Source organism: Pelophylax lessonae (assembly GCF_965119305.1).
Source record: "Pelophylax lessonae genome assembly, chromosome: 8".
Classification (NCBI taxonomy): Eukaryota; Metazoa; Chordata; class Amphibia; order Anura; family Ranidae; genus Pelophylax; species Pelophylax lessonae.
The window spans coordinates 141276646-141298532 of record NC_138775.1 but is presented as its reverse complement, the minus strand read 5'-3'; the positions used below and the strand labels follow the sequence as shown (position 1 = coordinate 141298532).

The window sequence follows — 21887 nt, the reverse complement described above, 5'->3', positions numbered from 1 at the left end:
AGCAGGGGAATGCGGCGTCGCCCGGAAGTGACGAGCGGGGCCGGTGCCGTCGCATTGATTCCTGGGAGCGATGACGTTCAGCTCCTAGGAATCAGTGCAAGCCAGGAAGTGACGGGTGAGCCGCGGCGCTGAGGGAGGAAGTGAAGACTAGGTGAGTATCTTCGATCTTCAATTACAAGGCAAGTGAATAAAAAAAAAAAATCTAACTATCCAATTCTGTTTCAGGTTAAGGGGAAGAAGCGGACGAAAAATATCGCTTTTTTTTTGTGCCCGGAAATCCGCTTTAAAGTGGAAATTTCATTTGGAATTTCTTGTTTTCAATATGTTCATTTGATTTTTCTAATCGTTAGTTGGTTAAACAGACAGTTGCTTTGAGAAAATTTGATGGAGCAGGGTGGAAAATATGTCTCCCATTCCCAATTTATCCACCTTTCATTCTCTCACATCCTGCTTTCTTTTCTCCTTTTATTTTTACCTCTTTTCTTCTGCCATCTTTCTTTTTCTCTTTTTTTTTTTTTTTTTTCTCTTTTATTTCTTTCTTTCCTTTCTTTCTTCCTTCCTTGCACAATTGTCTATAAAAAAAAATATTTGTGGGAATAAAAGTTGATGCACACACTCTAAATATAATATTAAAGGTAAAAAAAAAAAGTTAAAGGGGTTGTAAAATTCAGAAGGTTTTTGTTATCTTAATGCATTCATAAAAAAGGTTTTTGTGTTCAGCAGCCCCCCCTAATTGCTTACCTGACCCCCCCCCCCTCGCTATCCAGCGATGTCCACGAGTGCCTCAGCCACTTCAGACTCTATAGTGATTGGCTGGGACACACCAGCGGTGCCTTTTTGCTCCCGCTTCTGTCAATCAAACTCAGCAAGGCAGGAGAGAGAGGGGGGGGGGCTGGGCCGAATGGCAGCCCTGCGTCCTAATGGATACATGGAGCTGCAGCTCAGCTCGGTGCCCCCATAGCAAGCTGCTTGCTGTGGGGGCACTCAATAGGGGGTAGGAGCCAGGAAATTCAGCCAGGGACCCGAGAAGAGGAGGATCCGGACTGCGCAGGGAAGGTAAGTAAAACATGTTTGTTGTTTTAATAGAAAAAAAAAACGAGACTTTACAATCGCTTTATTTAAAATTATGCATTTGTTTGTGAAACCCTGGAAATCAACTTCATTTGGTTGTTATACTGAAATAATGTCCTTTTAAAACTATTCTTAAACCTTTTCCGAATGAGAGGTCAAACTAGACTCCTAATGTCTTCCTATGTGCTTGGAAACATTCCTACGATATTAGACATTTACCAGAGTTTAGGAGCAGCTGTGTTTAGAAGCAGTTAAAGAGGAGAGTTTTGCCAGAAAAACGCTGGACATGGCAAATGTGCGTTAACACTAGGCACGTTTAGCACTTTCATTTCAATAACAGAATAAATTATTATTCTGGCCAATGAATTTAACGCCTAAGCACTGGACGCTGCTAAATGAGGAGAAAATGCAGTACACATGTTTACCAGCATCCAGTGTTTTTCTTCTCCCAGGAGAAAGGTGTCTACTGACCATCCAGTGTGCATGTAGCCTTAGGCCTCATACACACTTTATATAATCACGTTAAGGAGCTTTTGGTGTTTTATTGCCAAAGCTCCTGAACTCCACTCAATAAAAGCCTAGAGTTTACAAGCAGCAGAGTTTAGAGGTAGTCAAAGCTCCTACTAAACGCAGTAAAGAAGACAGAAAAAAGCCAAACATGGCAAAAACACATCTAAACCAACCTAAACGTGCCTTAACACTATATGTACATTTAGTGGCGGTTCACACTTGTGCGATGCGGGAAGGCTGCGAATTTGCAGCCTGTTCCCGCATCGCAAACGCACATCTGGCAGTTCACACTGCCATATGCGATACGCAGGGGGTGTCAATGAAATGTTAACGACACCCCCAGTTTGATCGCATATCGCAGTGCGATCTGACAGTTCGCACAGGATCGGATCGCACAAGTGTGAACCACTGTGCGATCCGATCCTGATGCGGCTGAAAAAAAGGGTCTTGTGCGTCTTTTGTGCAGGTGCAGTGCGAATTTCAGCCATACAAAGTGTATGGCTGAATTTGCATCTGCACAGGGGATTGCATGTAATGAAGGAGCAGTGCGCTCCGAATTACATGTGATCTCCACAGCCGCACTAGTGTGAACCGGCACTTAAGCTTTTATGTCCATGACCAGAATTAAGATTCTGGCCAATGAAATAAATGCCCAAACTCCAAATGCAGCTTAGGTAAGTTTACAATCCAGTTTTTTTTTTTTTCCACTGCCAGGAATGTTGGCAGGTTTTTCTTGAATGGGCAAAGGTCTCCCAACATTCGACCCATGTGTACTCGCCTTTAGCAGAGAAGTCATTGTGTTATACTTTGATAAGCTTCTTGTGTCAATCCTTTGGTTGCCGTGAAGCTATAATTTACACCACTGGTTACTCAATATTCTTTGAATACATGACAGATTTTTTGCTGAAATAGTGATCTGTTTTCAGCTTTTGGCAGAATTATGGGATGAATGTAGATTATTAGAATGATAAAAAAAAAAAAAAAAAAAATCTTGTCCTGTAAATTCAAGTAGAACCTCACCCAAAAAATGAAGCACCACTCATTCTGTCCTGCCCCTAGCCTCTAACTTAGTTGCAGCTTTTCCGGGGAGGCAGTTAGTACTGTGCATTCATTGGGAAAATGAAAGGTGTTCTCTGAATGGTGCCTTTGCTGAGTAACGGAGTGGTAAGGACTCACAGAAAAAAGGCAGTCCTGTGTTTGAGCACCCATAAGTTGGCGAAGCATGTGCAGGTGGCAAACCCAGAGGGGGCAGCCCCATATGTCATTGTTATTCCTAATACCCTGAATTTTAGTTATTTCTAGTCTACTCCTGTTAATTTGAACAATCTTGGACTTTATAAACTAACCTAGTAAAGATCCCTACACATTTGCTGCTTGAATTCTGTGACACGTAATCACTATGTCCGGTGAGTAGGCACTGCTGTGTCACACATTTCAGAGCCTGCTTTTTCAGCTGCAGAGGAGCTGGGGGGGTGTCCGTTTCTTGACATGGAGTCAATACAGGAATTGCTGCTTGAAGGTAGCAAGGTACCAAAGGATAATTCTTAGAAATTGAACGTTGGTAAAAGGAATGAGCAGAGGAGAACCTCTAAAGCTGGATACACACTATACAACTTTTGTTGATAGATTTCCTTTAGATTTACCTTCAACTATGTAGTGCAAGGGCCTCCCTGATTACATACAAATTGAAATTGTTTAGGTCTAACCTCATATTATATGGTTTTGGTAAGTCCTAAAGGAAAAAATCTAAAGAAAATTGTATAGTGTGTATCCAGCTTAATGCCTCGTACACACGTTCAGATAATCGTACGATAAAACTCGCTTTCGACCTGATTACACAATAATCTGATCGTTCGTACACCGCTTTTGAGAGCCAATCATGACAGTTGGACCAACAAAATCTGAAGGGACAAACAGGAAAACTTCTGTTGTACGATAGCTTAGCGAACGACAATCGTTTAATCAGTACAGTATGCGTCCGCTAAAAATCGATAGACAAAGACCACGCATGATGAGAAACACTAAAATAGCACGGAAAGAGCCTGGCTGCCATTATTTTTGTTTTGCACCATCTGATACGTAGCTACGCAACCAGGAAGCTTTTCATAAATCGTACGAAAAAAATCATACGTTTATATGCATTGTTGAATTCTATATTGGTATCATGCAACAAAATGCGAATGATAAGTCGTCCGATTATCTGAACGTGTACGAGGCATAATGCACACAAGCAGCCCAGGGAATGGTTGAAAGACATGGATGGCCAGCAGACAGGGAGCAGTCACAGCATGACCAGATATTTTTCAAGTAAGCTTTTATTGGATTGTCAAAAATAACTATTATTTGTATTGTTAAAACAATACTGATGTTGAAGTGTATTCTGTGACAGTAGAACTCTTTTAAAGTGGGTCATGGTGGTTAACGTCTTTTAAGAATGAAAAGATCCTATTTTCTCAGTCCACTAATTGTTCAGGACAGCAGGGAGGGTACTTCTTCTAGATACTTGAAGCACCTACCTGTTAAGATACAAAATGTATTGATCTTTTCTGAAATGGAAACCCACTTCCTCTGATAAAGTACATTGAATGGATTTCTTTTGACAATAGAGCTGTGGCACAATATTGAATTATATATCACAACAGGTTATATACTGGGGCACATTTTATGATATGATTCATGTGGCCTAATTCTTTTCTAAAATATATATACAATATATAACAAACCAAAAAAGCATGGTTGCTGGGATCGACTATATTAATTATATTTTTCACACTATAAAAAAAAATTGAAATTCTGTGGCATATTTGTTCATATTTGAGTCTGTATAAATTGCAACAAACATACATGTGTATATTTTTTTTCCCCTAGGTAATAAACAATGCATGTGCTACTCAAGCAATTGTCAGCATTTTGTTGAATACAAACCATCCTGATATACACCTAGGAGAAACGCTCTCAGAATTTAAAGAGTTTACCCAAAGTTTTGATGCTGCAGTAAGTACCTGATTCTTCTTCTTTTTTTTTTTTTTTTTTTTTCTCGTGGTAATAGTCTGTAACAGCCTTTTTTAACCAGGGTGCCTTGAGGTTTCTACAGGAATGCCTTGGCAAAATGCCTAAATATTGCCCAAAAGTTGTATGCAAGCCAGTGTGTGGATGAAGGCTGCCTCTTTTAGATACACAAAGCTACAGGTTTTCGTTGTGCACCATTACAACCTTCTAGCTGTCGGCGTCCTAACAACCACTGGCAAATCAGTTAATGAGGATGTCAGTCACCTGCATAGCATCCTTGCGCTCCCCTGTTCCTCTCCATCAGTGTTAGGGTCACATTAGATGAGTGATGGAGAAAAACTGAGGGAGAAGAGAAACATTGGAATACTAGTTCGTACCAGTTTGCAAAAGTGTGAAATTTGGAAGAATAAATCCCCTCTAATGTTGGGTGTCCTACTTGGACTTGTGGATGTTACTGCATCATGTAAAACTATTGGAACAGCTTTTACAATTTTAGAATGGGGTACCTCGAGACTGTCCATAATTTTTAATGGGTGCCTTGACTAAAAAAACCTTGAGAAACACTGGTTTTGAAGGGAAACTATAATGGTTTGGGGTCAAATTTATTTTCTTTCTTTCTTTTTTTCTTTCTTTCCTTCTTTCTTTTTCTTTCTTTCTTTCTTTTTCTTTCTTTCTTTTTCTTTCTTTCTTTCTTTTTCTTTCTTTCTTTCTTTTTCTTTCTTTTTTTCTTTCTTCTTCTTCTGTTGCAGTCTGTCTTTCTCTGAAACTTTAGACAGATTTGTATGATAAGCTATTAGTTTTGTCTGTGATAGGTCTCAAGCTGGCCATACATATTTTATTAATTTATTTTTTACTTTTCCTTTATTTGTTTTTCATATACCAACAAAAAAGCTATCCCTTCCCCATATTTTTCCAATTTTTCTATTTCTCCTACCACCTTCTTTGTTTTCATTCCTTCTCTATCTCTCTTTCTATTTCTTTTCACCCCTTATCGCCACGTATTTCTTCGTTCTTTTGAATTCTACCCATTTTTACCAGGTGGTTTTAAACCTCTCTAATCTTCACAGCTACTTAAAAATTCAATTTCCTATATATATATATATATATATATATATATATATATATATATATATATATATATATATATATATATACTCAATTCTTTTAAACCATTCCTTTATCGGGGGACTCTCTGGGTCTCCCCGTTTTTTTGGTATTGCCCCCTTTGCTACATTCATCTAATAGGGCAATACCGTGCTCCTTTAGTGGATAGTTTGTTTTAATAAATAGGCATACCCATGGGTCATTAATCTTGAAACCCATAATCTTTTATATACTGCCAATACCCCCATATCTTTGGGCACTCCCTTTTCAATGAATGGCGGTATTCCCGGCTCCGCTATCTCTGTAATTACTTTATAAATATGAGAATTACGATGTTTTGACTCTGTCTGCAAATAACACAGACTTTCAAATGGAAGAAGTTCCTTTTCTGATCTAATAGGCTGAGGTAATGTTAATATGAAGTGTGTCAGCTGGAAATACCGCCATTCATTCAAAGTCATTAATTCCCTTTTCTGTTTCAAATCCTAATTTAAAAATATATCTTTCCCTTTATCACTATATCATTTATCTGTGCATTTTTATCTATTATCCAATCATTAAATTGTGTCCCATTACCCGGTAGGAAATAATTTGTCCCTGTGAGTAAAATTAACAGTGAATTATACTACCATTTTGCTTGTTTAAAAATTGAATCCCAAACTCGAAATCGGGCATCACTGAATGGCGGACCGTTAGCCAAGTCCGGCCCGAGTCAATGCTGCTTCCGACCCTGCAGCGGTTGCCCCATTTAGGATCTGTTTTTTTTTCCCTCCGCCGCTGCTGCCCGCTAGCCCTGTTGTCTTTACAGAGCTGACATCGGAGGAGTAGCACAGCGATGCATGAAGGGCTTGGGCTGGCCCAGTTAACCGATTGGTTGCTCGAACTTCCCTGTATTCTAGCAAGCAATCAGTTAACTGGGGCTGGTCCCGCCCTTCATCCATCCCTTTGCTGCACTTCCGATGTCAGCTGCTGTGCCCTGTGATAGGTAGGACAGGGAAGAAGGCACTGCTGATATATAAAGCAGGAAAGAGGGGTGATATAAAAGAGCAGAAATGTAAAGGGAGTGATATGAAGGGGGATGGAGTTCTACAAAGAGGGTGAGGACAGAAATGTGAAGGGGGGCTGGAGACTGCGCTGTTAAGGGGGTTCTAAAAAAAAAAAGGGGGAGCACAGGAATGTCTAAAGGGGGGGGTTGCTATAAAGGGATTGAGGACAGAAATAATAAGGGGGGGCTGGGGACTGCAGTGTGAAGGGGGGTGCGATAAAATGGGTGAGGGCAGGTATGTGAAGGGGGATGCTATAAAGGGGATGAGGACAGTTATGTGAAGGAGGGTGCTATAAAGGTTAGGACAGGAATGTGAAGGGGGGCTGGGGACTGCAATGTGAAGGAGGGGTACTATAAAGGGGGCGAAGACAGGAGTGTGAAGGGGGGGGGGGGGGTGATTTGAAAGGGGCTTAGAACTGTAATGTGAAGGCGGGATGATGTGCAGGGGAAAACACTGATGTAATAAAAAAAGGATAGTGATGTAAATGATCTGAGACTAGGTTCACATTATTGCATAAAGCGTGTAGGCGGCCCATTTATTCCAGTGGGCTGCCTTTATAAGCAGTTACGCAGAAAAAAAGTCCCTGGCCTTTTTTTTTTTTTTTTTTTTCTTTTTTTAATTGCGCTGTACCAAGCTGCATGGTACTGGGGCACCATGCGATGTGGCACTCTTAAAGACGTGCCACGATTGCCCATTATGCTGGCAGGTGCTATTGGGAGCCAAACATATGATTCAGACCTCGGCTGGAAGAAAATTGTACTGACTGAACCATCATGAATTTTAATTCAATACCCCCTGCTCTTAAAATGCATTTCTAGTCAACTCGTGTGTATTTACATCTAACTTTCTTTTCATGTGTGGTACCCAAATATTCTCGCCCAAACGTGTTTTATCCATGATTTATGGCTGCTTGATTTTCCCCATTCCTCCAATCGTGATATCGCTATTGCATTATAATACCTTTTTCACCACTTCTGGATGAGAAGGTTTTACCCTCTTAATGACCAGGCCATTTTTTGCGATATACCTGACAATTGCGTGGTCGCGCAACGCTGTACCCAAATAAAATTGATGTTCTTTTTTTTCCCACAAATAGAGCTTTTTTTTGGTAGTATTTGATCACCTCTGCAATTTTTTTTTATTTTTTTTTTTTTGCGCTTTAAACAAAAAAACTAAGACAATTCTGGAAAAAAAAAAAAAAAAAAATATATATATATATATATATATATATATATATATATATATATATATATATATATAATTTTCACATTCTGCTATATAACATTCCCAAAAAAAAAAAGTGAAAATTAAATTTTTTCATCATTTTAGGCCAATCAAGCGTATTTTGATTGGTTTGCGCAAAATTATTCTCTTCTACAAACTAGGGGAAAGATTTGTCATTTTTATTAATTTTTTTACTAGTAATGGCGTCGATCAGCCATTTTTAGCAGGACTGCGACATTGCAGCAGACCTTTTTGTCATTTTTGGGGGGACAGTAAGTGCTAAAAAATATGTACTGTTACTGTAATAATGACACTGGCAGGGAAGGGATTAACTCAGGGGCGATCAAAGGGTTAGGTGTATGCCTAGGGGGTGTTTTCGAACTGTGAGGGGGTATGGGCTCGTGGAATCAACACAGAGACATGTGATACTAATTAGGAGGATCGCAGGCGCTCTGTCCTGATTCCTGAGAGAACTATTATCTGCTGTGTTTACAACAGCAGACTGCTGTTCTCTCTCCACAGGAGTAATCGCGGCCGCCAGCCCTGTCAATCAGCTTTCCCGCTGGCTAATGGGGGTGCGCTCCCCAGGATCGCCGCACAGGTACAGCGATTCGCACAACCAAGCTAGCCTGCAGCAGTATATCTGCGGCGGGCAGTCAGCAAGAAGTTATGCTTGATAATGCCCCATACTGTTTCATTTCTTTTATTAAGTTTTGTAGCGTAATTCTTGGTTTAGTTGTATAAATCAAAATATCAGACAATAAAAATAAATGAAATCGGCGCACCTGGAAGTAAAAGACAAGAATGCCGCTGTACATTCAGGGTCAATAAACCAAATCCCAGTAAAGCATATATAAATAAAACAGTGCAGCGCTAAAACATATTCATATTAAAAGTGAAAGAAATGTCCCAAGGTGAAGATGCGGTGATCATGCACTTGTATATAAATTGTGCTCCACTCCGTGCTCATCCAACACCCAGTCACTCTATCTTATCACCTTAGGATTAGCCCCTGTGTCACCAGATGGGCTAATAAAGCATGAAGCTCTCACTTGAAACACAGAGATCCCAGAAATGATGACCATGGATCATGAGATGCTACTAGACCTCCTTTGACAGATAGGCTTTCGTTCACCAGAAAAGGGTCCACACGTCCATAGAAATTAAAGGTCCATACATAGTACTTATATCCTTTAAAATGAACTTTATTGCTTCTAATGTATAAAATTACCTTAGCAGGCACTACCACAGTGCGCAATGAAGAGCAGTACAGGATGTCGCTGGCCGCGATGGATGGCGAGTGACGTCACTGGCCCCTCCCCCTTCATACGTGTTGCCTCCCTCTGGGAGGGACTTCTTCAGCGATCAAGTTCACTTTTAATATGAATATGTGTTAGCGCTGCACTATTTTATTTGTAAATCAAGATATCGGCATATGCCGCAACTTTGTTCCACATCTCCGATCTTTACCCCTCCTATATCTGCGCTGTTCCTTATGGTGGCCACAATGGCTCCAATGACAACACGACCAAGAGTGGGGAGAGCAGACATTTCTGTCTTGTAGCATTCTTCATCTCAAGCGGAGCCAATAGGGTTCCATTACCCTTTACCGATGCAGTTGGATGTTTATATAGTGTTTTAATGCATTGAATCATTTTTGGACCCAAACCTATCGCTTCTATTGTATTCATCATGAATCTCCAGTTTACCCTGTGGAATGTTTTTCTGCATCTATTTGACAAGAGTAGTGCTGGGGGCCCATCCCTTCCCTCTTTTTGCATTAAGAGCCGAGTTTCTATCCCATTATCCTTTCCTTCTCTCCCCGGTACAAATCCCATTTGATCTACATGTATCCATTTGGGCATCAACTTATTTAATCTGGTGGCTAAAACTTTTTTGCGTATAATTTTGTATCCACATTTAATAATGCTATAGGTCTATAGCTGGGACACAAAGTTACATCCTTTCCTTCGTTTGGTATCACTGTGACACAGGCCTGTAGTGATTCTTTCCTTCTCCTAGTCTATTCATATAGGAGCGCAATTTAATTATTGTTCTTTAGGTATCTTATATCTAATCATGAACCCATCTGGCTCTGGGCTTTTTCCTGTTGCTGTATTTATTAATACTAATTCAATTTCTTCTTTTGTTATTGGTTCTTCTAATAATTGCAGTTTTTCCTCTGATACTTGATGTAATTTTGCATTTCTAATATATTCTGTATTTTTTTCATTCTATTTAATTATTCTTCCTGAGGCCCTTTTTGTCTTAGCAAGTACAGGGAACTAGTACTTTTGGAAGACTCCTGTGATTATTTATATCAAATATACCATCTCCCCTTGCTGGTTTTTTTATTTTTTCAATGAAGTTATTGATTTTTTTTTTTTTTCCATAAAGCTTTTGCTAAGTATTTCCCCATTTTTATCTATCTTTAGCTACTCTATTAAATACCACTCTTGTTTCCTGTTCCTCTTTTAGTTCTTCTTTTTAGAACTAAGGCGTGTAATATTTCTGCGTCTGATGTGTTTTTGTTATTTTTTTGTGTTTTTTTTTTTCCCCCCCTCCTTTTTTTTTTTTTTTGCTCCAATAGAAATCAAAATGCCTTTTATAAGCCTTATGTGCTTCCCATATTGTGTCTTCTGATGTTCCTGGGGTTTCGTTGAGCTTAAAGTATAGTTGTAATTATTTTATTTTACCTACTACCTCATTCTCTTGTATCAGTTCCTCATTTAACCTCCAGTTGCTTACCCTATGTTGTTTCCACTATTTTCATCTTCATTAGTACTGAGGCATGATCCGATGGAGGAGGTATTTTAACTACTGAATCCAACAGTCTGTGGTCTACTATGATGTAATCCAGTCTAGAGTGGGTCTTATGTACTGGGTAGTAAAATGTGTAATCCTTTACACCTGGATGTTGTACTTGCCATACATCCACCAACTAGGCTTGATACAATTTCTTCGTCACCCTGAGTTAAATGGCTTTCATTCCCCAGTGCATCTGACGTACTATCTACATACATGTGGATTAATACAAAAATGTAAGTATCCAGCCACTAATAGCATACATTTTTTTTTTTTTTAAATTCCATTAACTTTCACACCACGTTCTTCAGGTATCAAGTCGGATTTTTATTCGGGCAATATATGTTCGCAAAGTAAATCCCCCTTCCCTGTATCTTTTCCCCTCGGGAAGATCCATCTCCCTTCGGAATCTACTAATCTCTCTTCCAGGGAGAATTTGATCTCTTTTGCAAAGCCTATTGCTAAGCCTTTTGTCCTTTTAGTTGTGGAATCTCCATAATACCATATCTGATAGGCTTTTGAATACAATCTAACATGTACATCATGGGTTATGTGTGTCTCCTTTAAAAAAAATTACACTTGCAGAGTGTTTTAACCACTTGCCGACCGCCGCAAGTACATGTACTGCGGCGGTCAGCCCCCCCTGGGCAAAGTGACGTAGGGGTACGTCACTCGCCCACGAGCCTCTAGGGGACAAGCGCGACGCTGGGGGCACGCTCCCGCCCCCGCTCGTTCCCTGACATCCCCGCGCAAGTGACCGGCGGCTCTGATGTCCGCCGGTCACTGGCAGCGATCTCCCGCTGGAGAGGGAGAAAGGCAGACGGCTAATGTACACAAAGCCGCCTGTCATTCTCCCTGGTGTAACTGCAGAGACTATACGATCCTGCTATGTAGGATCGTATGTCTCTGTGGTTACATCACAAGCCACGTCCCTTGACAGTTAAAATCATGCCCCTAGGGACACACTTAACCCCTCCTTTTCCAATAAAGTTAACCCCTTCCCTGCCAGTGTAATTTTTAAAGTAACAGTGCATATTTATAGCACTGATTACTGTAGTAATGTCACTGGTACCCCCAAAAGTGTGAAAGCCAGTCAGGGGTCCAATCTGTCCGCCGCAATGTCACAGTACCGCAAAAAAAATCGCAGATCGCCGCCAGTACTCGTTAAAAAAAAAAACAATAAAAATGACATAAATCTTTCCCGTAGTTAGTAAACACAATAACTTTTGCACAAACCAATCAAAATCAGCTTATTGCAATTTTTTTATTTTTTATTTTTTTACCAAATATATGTAGCAGAAAACAAATTAGCCTAAAATGTTAAAAATTTTGATTTTAACGTATTTTTGTTTGAGAATTTCATATAAAAAATTTTGAAAAATATTTTTTCATAATTGTCGCTCCTTTTTTTGTTTAGAGCACAAAAAGTAAAAATCGCGCAGGTGATCAAATAGCACCAAAAGAAAGCTCTGTTTATGGGAAAAAAGGACGTCAATTTCATTTGGGTACAGGGTCGCACGACCGCACAATTGTCCGTTACAGTCACGCAGTGCCGAATCGCAAAATTGGCCCTGGTCTTTGAGCAGCCAAATCCTCCGGGGCTTAAGTGGTTAACTTTAAGAACCTTGTGTCGCTTTGTTGGGGTATTTAATCCTCTAATGTCATATGTTAATTGTCTCTTTTTCTCCTTCCTCATTGCAACCTCTGCTTTTCTCCATCTGTTTTTTCTTTTTTTAATCGAGTCCCTGGACCATAATTCCTCAAATCAGGATGGAGTGTGTTAGTTTGGAGGATGAGAGAGAGAATATCTTTAATAGGGAGACTCCTCTGCTTATGGTAAAATATACTGCCCCCCCTTCCCTCTCATTCCCTCCACCATTAACCCCCTTCCCTACTCCCCTTCCCTCCACCATTACCCCACTCCTCTTCCCTCCTTCCTCCCATCTCCCTTACTACTATTCAGTAGAAGTGGGGCTTTTGACCTTCCATTGGGGATTAAGTAGACAGGTACCTCCTCCATCTAGGTCAGTGGTTCTCAACTCCGGTCCCCGGGATCCACTAACAGGCCAAATTTTAAGTATTGCCTTGGGGAGATGTGTTTTTTTTGCGGTCTTAACCACTTGCCGACCGCTCACAGTACTACTAATGCGGCAGGTAGGCTCCCCTGGGTCCAGCGACGTAGACCTACCAAAAACAGGCCTAAAATGTTTAAAAAAATTTTTATTTTTCAAATTTTTTTTTGGAATGTTTCATTATATCAGAATGTTAAAAATATTATTATTTTTTTTTTATTATTTGTCGCTCTTGTTTATAGCACAAAAAATTGAAAACCGCTTGGTGATATTTCAGGGCTTCGGGTTAATCCAACTCAAATCGGAGGCGTTAAATATAAACCTTCCTGTCTTGAATGCCATACAGACATCCTTTTCCTTTTAAATGGGGTATCCAGACGCTCCCTTATCTTGTGGTGAAACTCACCTCTGACATTGCTACATTGTTTTGGGCTAATTACCTACCCTCATACGACTCTACTGCACGTGACCTGCAAACCTGGCAGAATTATGATCTTTCCTGGTTGGGGAGGATTACAGCAATTAAAATGACGGTTCTTCCGCGTATTTTATATTTCGGATCCCTCCGGATCCCGGTGTCCTCCACCTTCTTCCGACAGCTACAATCCTTGGTTTTTAAATTTATCTGGTATAGGGGTGGCTGTAGGGTAGCTCAGTCCGCCTTATTTAGATCCAAGTGGAAGGGGAGGGGGGGTTGGGAGTCCCACATTTTCTGCGTTGCTACAGGGCGGCACAACTAGTCCAGTTGTATCAGATCTTTAATGAGTAGTACAAACCCGAGTTTTTACACTTGGAGGCGGGGGGCTAGTCCAGATGTCCCACTAGACCTGTTGTTATGGCTATCCCCACGGGACCGAAAGGCAATTATGTGCCCGTCTTTGTCCCACTCGCTGCGGCTTTGGGATATGGCATGTAAACTGTATCCTTTAAAATCCCCCTAACTCCAGTGGCTCCACTCTTCCATAAGCCTCGCTTCCCGCCGGGCCAAAGGCCTAGTCAGTTCACCTGGTGGACTGACAAAGGTCTTTATAGGATTGCTCACTTCCTGGATAATAAGGGGATTAGACCACACAGTTATTTTAAGTAAAAGCTGAAGATGCCTCTTGGGGAAACATTTTGCTTTTGTCAAATAACGCATTTTTCCATACTTTACTGAACGATGGGGCTGACATTACATCTAGAACTCTTTTTTGAGAACCGATGTTTGCGCGGGGCGGAACCACGGGGGGGGGGGGCATAAGGGCACTCTATGCCCTCTTCAATGATCATAATCACAAACTTTCAGACCTGGGAGAAACAATTGAGGAGGACTACTGGATAAAATGGTTGACCATGGTGCACAGGGGAATACTTAAAACCTCCCTGGTGGAAGCCAATTATAAGGTGTTATCTCGCTGGTACCTGGTTCCGTTAAAACTGGCGAAATTTTATCCTGGTGCCTCTTCCCTGTGTTTTCGGGGTTGTGAACAGGTAGGCGATATGCATCATGTCTGGTGGTCCTGCCCGAAGGTTCAACACTTTTGGATTCCGGTTTTCAACCTCATCCATTCAGTGACGGGACAAAATGTTCCCAGGGCTGCGAAAACGGCGCGGTTTGCTGATCTCGAGGGGGAGATCCCCAGACATCTGCATACCCTCATCTTTTTTTATCCTCTTAGCATCTAAAATAACCATAGCACATTCGTGGAAGTCACTGGTGCTAAATATTGTGATGGTTAAACATAAAATCTCCTGGATCATAGTTAATGAAAAATTGACTAGTATTCGTAGAGACACTCAGATGGAAGTTTTTTTTTTTATTTTTTTTTTTATTTTTTTGAGTTTTGGAGTGCTTCTTTTTTTATTATGCCTTCCCTATGGAGCTTACAATCTAATATCAATCATACATACCAAGGCCAATTTTGGTTGAAAAAAAAAATCTGCAATTTGAATTTAGGGCTGCAACTAACGATTATTTTCATAATCGATTAGTTGGCCGATTATTGTTTCAATTAATCGACTAATCGGATAAAAAGCTAAAAAAATAAATAAAAAAAGGTTGGTGTATAATTTAAAGTTCTTGAATAGCTATATGCAGTGGTAAATATAAATATCCAACTACATAGTTGGATATTTAATCCACTCTGAGACAGATAAATGTATTATTAGAGGTTTAAGTGTGGTACATATCAGACTCAGAGATCAATATTTTTAAGACCTAAAACACTAGCACTAGCAAAACACAAGCAAAATTTCTGACCGGATTGGTATATAATATTCACGATAGACTTGATACAAGCTCCCATATAAAATATTTACAAAAATGTGAGGGGTGTACTCACTTTTGTGAGATACTGTGTGTAGAGAGAGAGCGAGATAGATTAGGTTTCACGTAGTTTATTATTTCTTTCCACATCCATTAGCGCGGGCATATATATTTATTTACACGTTATGTAACATTGCCAGATCTGTTTTTTAGGAGAGTTTTAGTTTGGAGAACATGGATGCCATTTTTGATTTTGTATGCTTTTGGGCTTCGGGATAATTTTCATCGTCCGAGTCTATTTTTAGTTGGTTCAGTGTATTCTTCTCTACATGTATCTTTTCTTGGGCATTTTTTTTACTCCCTCTTGTATGCTTCCCCCATCTCCGAATTGACTTTTTGAAGCCGACTTGTCCATGTTCCCTTCATGGGACATGTATTTTTTTTTTTTTTTATAGTTCCAGGGCTGTCACTAACCAGTTTTACCCTTTATCCTGAGTATCTCCTTTTATGTCCTTCAATTGTAAAGTCACTAATTCTTCTGTCCCTACTATGTCTGGCCCCCTTCTGGATGAAATCCACTTTATATTTGCATTATGTTTGTATATCTTACATGAACTGACGAGCAACAAAATACCGGTTACAGTTCAAGCAGAATGAGGAGATGACTCTCCACTCCTGCATAGGGGTAGCTCCTCGGGTAGGGACTTTCTTTTCTGCACGCGTTTCTCTTTTTAAGGTTTAGGGTGTTCACTTATTATCTTGCAGTATATGTGATGCTATGTTGTTTATCCGCTTCTGCCTTCCCTCGTCCGCTTTCATCTGGCTGTCAGTTCCCTCCGAGCACAGCCAAGTATAGCTGAGAGCCTCCGAGCGTGTTCACCTCCTTTTGCTTCCTCTCGGGCTTCCCAGCCTCACCGGGCACAGCTGCCGCTGGAAATCTCTCACCTCCCTGCCCTGACTCGGCTCAGCAAGCGCTCACGCTGCTGCCTCCGCCCATCCTCCTCCTCGGCTCTGCCTCCCCCTCCGCTAAGACGACTCCTCAAGCTGTCCATACATATTATAATGTGACTTTACAGTAGGTTCCACTCAGGTAGAAAGCTAAAGTCCAACTAGACCGCTGTGAGTGCAGGCTGAGGCAGGGAGCTTGTCCTAGCTCCAAGCTGCGGTAGTGTCAAAGGAAAAGGTCCATAAGTTGTACATCATGAAGCAGACCCACGTGCATGAAGTGAGATGAATGGCAGACTCCAGCCAGACCACGCTCACAATGTTTCGATCCGCCCTTTGGAGCTTAATCATGGGGGCCAATGGGTCTGCTTCATGATGTGTGGTTCATGGACTTTTTCCTTTTGACATTGCTATATATCAAAAAGGCTTACCTAAAGAACCCAGTCATCTTATATCCAGCCAGGTTGGCTCTTGCCTATACCTAGTTGCTGGTAAGATTTATGGTGACTAAAAAGTCTCTAGTATACAGTGGGTACGGAAAGTATTCAGACCCCCTTAAATGTTTCACTCTGTTATATTGCAGCCATTTGCTAAAATCATTTAAGTTCATTCTTCTTCCTCATGAATGTACACATAGCACCCCATACTGACAGAAAAACACAGAATTGTTGACATTGTTGCAGATTTATTAAAAAAGAAAAACTGAAATATCACATGGTCCCAAGTATTCAGACCCTTTGCTCAGTATTTAGTAGAAGCCCCCTTTTGATCTAATACAGCCAGGAGTCTTTTTGGGAAAGATGCAACAAGTCTTTCACACCTGGATTTGGGGATCCTCTGCCATTCCTCCTTGCAGATCCTCTCCAGTTCTGTCAGGTTGGATGGTAAACGTTGGTGGACATCCATTTTTAGGTCTCTCCAGAGATGCTCAATTTGGTTTAAGTCAGGGCTCTGGCTGGGCCATTCAAGAACAGTCACTGAGTTGTTGTGAAGCCAATTCTTCGTTATTTTAGCTGTGTGCTTAGGGTCATTGTCTTGTTGGAAGGTAAACCTTCGGCCCAGTCTGAGGTCCAGAGCACTCTGGAGAAGGTTTTTGTCCAGGATATCCCTGTACTTGGCCGCATTCATCTTTCCCTCGATTGCAACCAGTCGTCCTGTCCCTGCAGCTGAAAAACACCCCCACAGCATGATGCTGCCACCACCATGCTTCACTGTTGGGACTGTATTGGACAGGTGATGAGCAGTGCCTGGTTTTCTCCACACATACCGCTTAGAATTAAGGCCAAAAAGTTCTATGTTGGTCTCATCAGACCAGAGAATCTTATTTCTCACCATCTTGGAGTCCTTCAGGTGTTTTTTAGCAAACTACATGCTAGCTTTCATGTGTCTTACACTGAGAAGAGGCTTCCGTCGGGCCACTCTGCCATAAAGCCCCGACTGTTGGAGGGCTGCAGTGATGGTTGACTTTCTACAACTTTCTCCCATCTCCTGACTGCATCTCTGGAGCTCAGCCACAGTGATCTTTGGGTTCTTCTTTACCTCTCTCACCAAGGCTCTTCTCCCCCGATAGCTCAGTTTGGCCGGACGGCCAGCTCTAGGAAGGGTTCTGGTCGTCCCAAACGTCTTCCATTTGAGGATTATGGAGGCCACTGTGCTCTTAGGAACCCTAAGTGCAGCAGAAATCTTTTTGTAACCTTGGCCAGATCTGTGCCTTGCCACAATTCTGTCTGAGCTCTTCAGGCAGTTCCTTTGACCTCATGATTCTCATTTGCTCTGACATGCATTGTGATCTGGAAGGTCTTGTATAGACAGGTGTGTGGCTTTCCTAATCAAGTCCAATCAGTATAATCAAACACAGCTGGACTCAAATGAAGGTGTAGAACCATCTCAAGGATGATCAGAAGAAATGGAAAGCACCTGAGTTAAATATGAGTGTCACAGCAAAGGGTCTGAATACTTAGGACCATGTGATATTTCAGTTTTTCTTTTTTAATAAATCTGCAACAATGTCAACAATTCTGTGTTTTTCTGTCAGTATGGGGTGCTATGTGTACATTCATGAGGAAGAAGAATGAACTTAAATGATTTTAGCAAATGGCTGCAATATACAATATAACAAAAGAGTGAAAAATTTAAGGGGGGTCTGAATACTTTCCGTACCCACTGTATATAGCGATCTCAAGGAAAAATATATATGCCTGTTTAAGTCCGTCGGGGGATTTTTGTGCTGTTTTAGTTTTAGGGACACCTAACTTGGGAAGCACACAGATGTTTTTTTTTTATTTTTTTATCTATTTTAATTATATTGCTGCCTTCAAGGGCCCTATTTCTAGCTTTTCTTCTTTAAACTGTTTTTAAATCCTGTTTATATATTTATGCAAAAATGCGATCATCCCATTTAAATTACGCATTTAAAAGAACCTGAAGTTTTAATTGTTTGGTCAGAAGGTGTAGCAATCGAAAGGCAAGTGTCAGAACTCTGGTACCTCACACTCAGGATTTTGAGGTTCAATAATACCAGTTCTAGGGACAGCTAATCACATCGTCATCCTAATTAACAAGTACAACAATCTTAAGGGAAAAAACCCTTTGCTGGGTAACAGGACTTTAACCAGTGCTCCAAAATTGTATACTATTCCAAGAGAAGGTCCATTGTCAGCTAGTACCTTTTTGTGAGATACATTATATATGAATTGTTGTAAAGCAGCTTTGGTCCATGTTAATGTATGGGAGACCATGTGTGCACTGGCCTCAGTGGGAGGAGAGGAGCAAACTGATGAGTTGGAACAGCATTTCATATGGTGGGCAGTAGGGGCACAATATGTTTGGGGTGGGTCTATTGGGTTGAGGTATACCTGGGGATTCTCCTATTAGTTGAGGTTGGCTGGAACGGTTTGCTGGGAGGAATGGAGCTCTCTGTACATGGTTGGGGGTGATAGGGGCTGACCTTAGTCTTGGTTGAGTCAGTGTCTGTGTGTGGGGTTGCAGGGAGGGGGGATTGGGGGTTTGTTAGTATGAGGTGATGTCTCATGGACTTTGGTTAGTTGAGTCTTTTCTTTTTTTTTTCTCTTGGAATATTATACGTTTTTGGAGTACTTGGTTACTGTTTCAGCTGTCGTGATCGGCATGGCTTTGGCCCTATCCGTTACACTCTTGGGTGGTCAAATGCTCATTTAACAGGCCCTTGGCAGTCTTCGGGGGTCAGATGACCTCACTCACCACCTCTGCTCCTCTGAACTGTGACATCTGCTTACACCTGTCTCATAATGGAGTTGGTGAGCATGATGCCATTTAAGATATATATATATAATGAGATTGTGTTTAATAATTTACGGCAAAACTATTGGTTGTAAATTATCTTATTGAAATTGATAATCTTTTAGACACAGAAGTTCCCTGAGGAAGCAGAAGTGCTCTGCGAAACGCGTTGGAAACCAATGTGTTCAATATACAGTTTGGAACTATAAACATGAATTGAAGGCGCTCATGTAGCTCTGTCTGTCTAATACTTAAATGTTTTTAAGATTTGTATGGTCCAGATGACTCAAGTACTGTCTTTTATCCATTTGTAATAATAAAGATTTATTTTACGTATGTGTTTACAACCTCACTACCATTAAAGTCCTGTCACCCAACAAAGGGTTTTTCCCTTTAGATTTTTGTACTCGCACACTGGATTCTCAGTCATGAGAAATTGTAAAATGTTTAATTCATTAGCACTAAGGATGATCAAACTTTTGAAATGTTCGGTTCGACCAGAACACCCGAATTTTCCAAAAGTTCGGTTCGGATTTCAGAACCCCATTGAAATCAATGGGACCCGAACTTCGGTAATCAAAAAACACCATTTTGAAGCCCTAAAACCCAATAAATGCCCCTTAAAAAAGTGCCTAGGGTTCTGGGTCATACCCCATTAACTAATAACCCCCCAAAAAGGTTCTTAAAAATTGTCATTTTTGATAAATTTTTGCCAATTATTGAAAAAATTAAAAAAAAAAAAAAGAGAGATTTTTTGATTTTTTACTTTGGATTTAGTATCTGGGGGGGGGGGGGTCTAAAAGGTGTGCATGTGAAGTTTCAGCTCTGTAGCATGTCCAGAACCATGAAAAAAAAAAAAGATAATTTTTCAGTAGAACAGGGATGTGGGTCGGGACCCTCCTTTAACTTTAACACCTATATGATCTTTTTTTCTGGTTCTGGACATGCTACAGAGCTGAAACTTCACAGGTACACCGTTTAGACCCCCCAGACACAAAATCACACAAAAAAAGTTCTTAAAAATTGTCATTTTTGATAAAAAAAAGCCAATTATTGAAAAATTAAAAAAAAAAAAAGAGAGATTTTTTGATTTTTATTTTTGGATTTCAGATCTGGGGGGTCTAAAAGGTGTACATGTGTACAGAACCAGAAAAAAAAGATTGTTTGTATTAGAAAACTTTCTGACAAGGGGGTTTGCTTCGCTCCTGTAACACCCTGCCGGTTTAATAGAAGGCATTTTTTTGGGATCTTTGCAGTCAGGAAAAACATCTGAACTTGTGTATAGTGGTACTGTGCACAAGTTCAGATGTTTTGCCTGCCTCCAAAACCCCCCAAAAAAATGCCAGCAAAAACACACCTGGGCATTTTTTTTTTTTTTTTTTGACGCTAGCGTTTTTTTGGCATTTTTTTGGGTTCTTTTGAGGCAGGCAAAACATCTGAACATGTGTATAGGGGGTATATATACACATATATGTCTGAATATATACCCCTAGACATATATAGGTGTGATAGTAGCAGAAATATATTACTGTAAATGATTTCATTAGCGCAAGCATTTATTTCTGCTACTATCACACCTATATATGTCTAGGGGTATATATTCAGACATATATGTCTATATATACCCCCTATACACATGTTCAGATGTCATGTCTGACATCAAACATGTCCTCAAAAAAGCACTGGCAGTGGCAGCCCCTGCAGCATAAAAAAATGCTTGGCTGGTGAGAAGCCATATTCCAGTTCCGAAGCAATTCAGAGAAATTATCATTTCTCTATAGCGGTCACCCTGCTATGGAAGGGTTTTGTCACCCTGCCATAGCAGTCACTGCCAGTTAACCCTACACTACACTACGGTCCCCTTACACTTAACACTTTCCCTACAGAAACTCAATTTTTGAAGCTAACTTAAGTGTAAAGGAGCACTCTAACTACACTAGATATCCCTTTCCTCACACTAAAAATAGCTAAATGACACTTTTAAAGTAAAATTAACAGAACTGCTTCCATTCTCTTCCATGTCCAGTATAACAATGCTAGGAATATGGCGGGGGCGATCTTGTATACTGGGGGGCGTATTCACTAATGATTGGTCTAGGGACCCCCTAGTCACTCCAATCGCATTCCTAGCATTCTCCTGCCCCCTCAATTGGCTTTTGCTAATGGTTCTGGTCCAATCACGGGCTTTTAAAGCCCATTTCCTGAAGCATTGCATTTTGGGCGGTTCTGGTTGCCGAATTCCGAACTTTTTGGGCAAAAAGTTCTAAATTCGGCCGAACCTCGAACACCCAATGTTCGGGTCGAACCAATGTTGGACCTGAACCGTTCGATCATCCCTAATTCGCACTACCTATTTAGTTTACTAGTGCTGCTGATTAGAACATAAGCAAAAGAATGAAACTAGGGGGGCGTGGCCTGGCGCAGCACGTGAGAGGACGTGTGTGAGAGGAGCTCCGCCGGACCGATCTCCTTTACCGCTAATCCTGCAGCCCTCCGGGCACGATAATCCTCCCTTCACCTCCCGCACACCCGCGGCACTGACCTCCACATGTCTCCGCCGAAGAAAGGCTCGGAAGCGGCCGCAAAACTAGCTGCATT

The 21887-nt window shown here is 40.9% G+C and overlaps 1 protein-coding gene across 2 annotated transcripts in view; it reads left to right on the top strand.

The window, feature by feature from the left end:
• The window catches only part of UCHL5 (ubiquitin C-terminal hydrolase L5), a 173698-nt gene that overhangs the window by 31169 nt on the left and 120642 nt on the right, over positions 1-21887 (top strand). For both annotated transcript variants that reach the window (XM_082266656.1, XM_082266655.1), the window contains exon 4: positions 4450-4575. In XM_082266656.1, the coding sequence (XP_082122782.1) occupies positions 4450-4575 (126 nt within the window). The remainder of the gene's footprint in view (positions 1-4449; positions 4576-21887) is intronic.